Source organism: Atta cephalotes, assembly GCF_000143395.1.
Source record: "Atta cephalotes unplaced genomic scaffold scaffold00028, whole genome shotgun sequence".
NCBI classification, from domain to species: domain Eukaryota; kingdom Metazoa; phylum Arthropoda; class Insecta; order Hymenoptera; family Formicidae; genus Atta; species Atta cephalotes.
Genome location: NW_012130092.1, coordinates 3,485,948 through 3,491,145, shown reverse-complemented (window position 1 = coordinate 3,491,145; position 5,198 = coordinate 3,485,948). Strand labels below are relative to the sequence as shown.

Sequence of the window (5,198 nt, the reverse complement as noted above, 5' to 3'; positions counted from 1 at the left end):
TAAACAAAAAATATTACAGAATGTTGCTTTTGTAAAAAATTTTTGTGGTTATCATTTAAAAATTTTAACACTTTCGTGGCGGATGTTTCAGATGCGAGAATTTTGCCTGTATCATTGGCAGTTAAAGTCACGCGCACGTGTCGCTTGCCGATAACCATTAGCAGCCAAAGTCACATATATACGTGACGCCCGCCGTGAAAGTAGTATGCAGAAGTTCTTAAAGATATCTGCGAAGCAAGGAAAAAATGCTCGTGATAAATTTTCACGAGGATCAACGCAAGAGTTGCATCACTAGAAGAATACGTATTCATGAAAAGAAATTTTTGAATCTAATACTATCTTAATACATTCAGAACATTTTCTATGAATTCAAGCTACTTATAGACTTTATGAGGACTCCAAATAGACCGGGAAATACATAAATGAATAGATCGCAAACAAAATGTGCAAAAAATTGCATACATCATATATTATGTAAATGACTTGCAAATCATGAATGAGTAATACGTTAAATCGGCTAAAACGATCACATTGTAATTAAATCTCATGATCATGAGCTTATTAGATGCAAGCGTTAATTTGCTCAATAGATATAGTTGATTCTTGCACGCGATGCGTGAAGTCTTCCTGTTTTTTCCGTTTTTAGAAAATAAATCCGATTTCATCATATTTGTTGTTAGGTTTTAAGTTAAGGTTTCTGAAATACATTGAGACATTTTACATAACAGTCAGATAAATAACAATCAAACATATATTCTTTCAAACAATTGCCGTATAATAATATTTATGTAACATAAACGACAATTTAACTCGGATGCTGGTATAATATTATATATTCCTCTTTATCATAACATATATTATATGAATATATTATATATACGCATTTTTGTTACGTGTTATAGTTGTAACATCACAATCATATTTCACGATAATTTTTTTCAGTATCTCGAATTCTGCTGATCACATTTCTATATTTTCGATTATCATGGACAGTTGTTCCTTTTATTTCTCTCATTCCATTCCTCCTCTTTTCTCTTATTTTCTCTTTTTCTTTCATTTCACTTTCTTTTTCTATTTAGGTTGATTTTATCCAACATCGTGTGTCACATATAGGCGATATACAGTTCCACATTGCACGCATTTTCTTATTCTTCAGACCCAGAATTAAAATCCAAAATTTATTCGAGTTCAACGATATTAAATCCCAATTTATTTCCTGTATCTGATTAACATCAAGGTTTAATTGTACATCACAAAAAAGAGCAATCAAAATTGAAATATAATATTGATATGTCAAAAGCATTTTACATGAACAATTATGTAAGAAAAACCACATTAATAAGAACCTTTTTACTTCTTGCTTTTTGTCAGCACATTATAATTGATACGAAATATTTAAAATTATAAAATAAATATCAAATATGTTCCTCGGCCTATTACATAATTATATATCAATATAATGATATCACATTAAATGACTCGCGCCGTTAAAATTAGAAATAATTGTTTTATTAATCAAAAAATATTAAAAATGTAAAGAACATGTTATTTTACTTATTCGTAATATTTGTTATTATTTCGACAATTATGGTCGTATTTATAGTCAGACATTGTATTTAAGGAAGCCTTAAATATAAGATCTAATAAAGATTTAATGATTATTTTTAAATCATTGTTAAATAAAATGATTTAAATAATTGTACATTCTATAAAATAATTATGTATTCTTTAAAGTAATTATATACATATTCTCTAAAATAATATATATATTTTTTAATATATATTTTTTAAAAATTTTAGCAAAAATAAATTTATATAAAATATTAAAGTAATTTTTAAATAACTCTCTTTTTATCTAAATTAGATAATATAATAAAGAATAATATTTAAAAAGTTATTGCAATTTTATTAGCGAAATACAATAAAATAATTAGACATAAAAATAAAAAAATAAATTAAAGATAATGAAAGATATATTTACTTGCAAAAACGGACTACTAAATTTATTAGTAACTTTATTTTATGGGTGAGTATACTTACAGAAAGAAAAGAGGAAAATTGGCGATAAAATTAACGGGAATGGAGGGTCTCTATAGTTCATTTGTGTTAAACTATATCTTAAATTGACAATATATATTTAGAAGAGATTGAATTTATTAAAAGAGTCTATAATTGCTAGTAATTATAGAAACTTTGATACATATTAATAATAAAGGCACGCTTTTGTTCTGAGGATTTAGTATAGAGACGAACCACATCTATTTTCGACGATACGATTTTATCGATAGTGTAAGAAAATGTATGTAGCCATGTAGTTCCCAAACTGAAGATGAATGGGCGATTTCGATATAACAGGATATTTATAACAGGATATTTATAACAGAAAAAAGACCATCATGGTCTCTCTCAGATTTCTTTCTGGAATCTTAAACCGGATCAGAATGTAAGAACTAACCAATTACAGTCGAGTATTCTCTCGAATGACAGGGGAATGCTTAATTGTAGTTAGTTGATTGTTACATTCTGATCCGAAGATTAAATCCTCGGTGGAAACTAAGCTATTGTTGGATAGCTTCGACCTAGATTCCATTGTATCCTTCTTCGAGAAAGTTTCGGCATCCCGGAACAAACGTTGCGTAGCTTATCTCAAATCGAGCTACACAAATACGACCGTGATAGCCCCATAGAGCTTATACTATTAGAAGGGAAATGATCTATCCAACCAATGAATGGAAAATATTATGTGAACAAGACTGAGGCCGGTATTCATAGGCTGGTATTCACAGTCAGATCTTATATTCAAGACCGTCTTAAGTACGGTCTTAAGAAGTCACGAACCAATCAGAAGGCTGCATTAGCATCTTAAGTAATGTCTTAAGACCGTACTTAAGACGATCTTGAATATAAGATCTGACTGTGAATACCGGCCTGAGAAACAGAAGATGTATATTTCTGTCCTGCTTAGTAACTTTTCTTTTTTCAGTAGAAAAGGGTAGAAAGATATATTTCTATCCTGCTCAGTAACTTTTCTTCTTTCTGCCAAGAGGACAGAAGAAGTCAGAAATACATCTTCTGTCTCTCAGTCTTGCTCACTCGACGTCCGTATTCCCTTTCTAGTAATATAAGTTCTATGGGTTGCTGTCGCCGCGCGCAGCCCTCTCTTTCGGCGATCAGACGAAGAGGTCTCTCTGTTACTGTCTCGTTGAACTTACGGTCAACTATTTACTCACCCAGAACACCTCGCCATGGCTGTCGGTGACCTGAAGACTGATAAGGGTATTGAGGACCTCAACACTTACCTCTCTGACCGCAGTTATATCGAAGGGTGAGTTTACTTTTAACGTGTTTTCGGCATGACTCAACGTCTCCGGTCCACGTGTTTGTCGGCATCTTGGCTCTATTTCCGATTTTCATTCTATGTATATACCACGGAGCAAATTTTTCCCGCTCAAGTTTTTCCTCAAGGAAAAACTCGTTCCGATCGCGAGCATCTACATAGCTTCCCTATATATATATTTGCAGCCTTTGGTTTGCGGAGATAGAATATGATGTTTCCAGTGTCATGTATGAACATGTGTTACACAGATGGCACATACACACACCAGTTGGTCCTATATACATTTAAATTTTTCATCTCTTCTCTGTTCTTGTCTTCTTTGATAAAAATCTTCTTCTGTAGAACTCTGCAAATACATAGAAAAGTTCTTTGACGAATTCTTCTATTTACAGTTCCATATGTGATTAACATATATATCTATGAATATATATGAGAGTAAAGGCTATATTCTTAGTCTTGTTCTTTTTTCAAGATCATCTTAACTAATGTCTTAAAATGCTAATATTGTTTTGTGATCGATTTATGATATCGAAAGATTCTATTCAAGACAGTCTTAAATATAAGAACTAACAATGAATATCAGTCCAAGAATCTAATTTTTTCTGGTATGTACATATAGTTTTAAATACACTTTATATTTATTGCTTTGTTATATAATTCTTTTTTTAATAACTTTATATAAAACTTTATATTATAAAATGAAGAATATTGCACCTGATACCTGCAAAAAAAGAATTAAATCTGCAAAAAAAGAATTAAAACCGAGATACGATCATATTGATTTCAATAGATCTGACCAGATCTGTAAACTGTCTTTATCTGGCCAAATCTGAATAGATATAATAAGATACAATCTCAATAAAAAATGTTTCATATAATATTAATTCAATTTCATTGCTAAAATGAATATTATTGATTAATATCATATTCCACACTGCACATGATAAAATTATGATTAAAAAAAATTTTTTCCTGTTTGAATTCGGGAATTAATTTTATATTGTGCTCTCAAGCGGTCATCCATTCTGAGCTGTATTGCATCTATCTACTTGATCTTTACTTTTATATAGAGATTGATATTTTGATTCCACAAACTGAATGTTAATGTACAGATAGTTAATGCACATATATGACATATCTGATCAATAGATGTACACTTTATATATAATTATATATGAAACATATGTGACCAGATCTGAGCAGACATAAGACAAAGGTCAGATTATGCTCCATATATGGTTACATATGAACATATGTGATCAAATCTGCATAGATATGGAAAGTTATATCTAAGTATATTTGACTAGATATAATTTTAATCTGGTCAGATTTAAGATCTTTTTTTGTAGAGGGTATTTTTTTAAATTAGATTTTAATGAAGATTTGATAAAAAAAATCTGTTTATTTAAAAAAATTTTATATATGTTTTTTATAAAATATATATTATATTAATTTTTATTAATTTGTTTATATTATGAATGATAATAAAATTAAAAAAATTTATATTAAATCTATCTATTGATAATCTATTAATAAGATTGCAGTAGTATTAGAAAACAATTTGTGTTTAAAGTATTCTAAAAGAATTGTATTTTTCAGTAATATATAAAATTCAGTAATTTACAAGTTGATATAAGGAACTTTATTACAAAATAACATATCAGAAGGATTTACGCTCAATAGGTGGCAACCAACTCAGGCTGATGTTGCAGTACTTGAGGCACTAGGGAAAGCACCAACATCTTCGAATCCTCATGTACTTCGTTGGTATAATCACATAAAATCATATGATTTGAAATCACTTCCTGGAGAAAAGAAAACGCCTGCCATTCTCAGTGCTGATGCCCCAGCTTCGTCCACA

General features: G+C 29.8%; 1 protein-coding gene across 1 annotated transcript; it reads left to right on the top strand.

The window, feature by feature from the left end:
• Positions 1-3,234: 3,234 nt before the first annotated feature.
• Positions 3,235-5,198, top strand: LOC105620752 (elongation factor 1-beta-like; the record flags this gene model as incomplete). The annotated part of the gene is made up of 2 exons (XM_012202243.1): positions 3,235-3,325; positions 5,021-5,198. Coding segments are annotated over exons 1-2 (258 nt in total), but the record flags the coding sequence as incomplete, so codon positions are not given.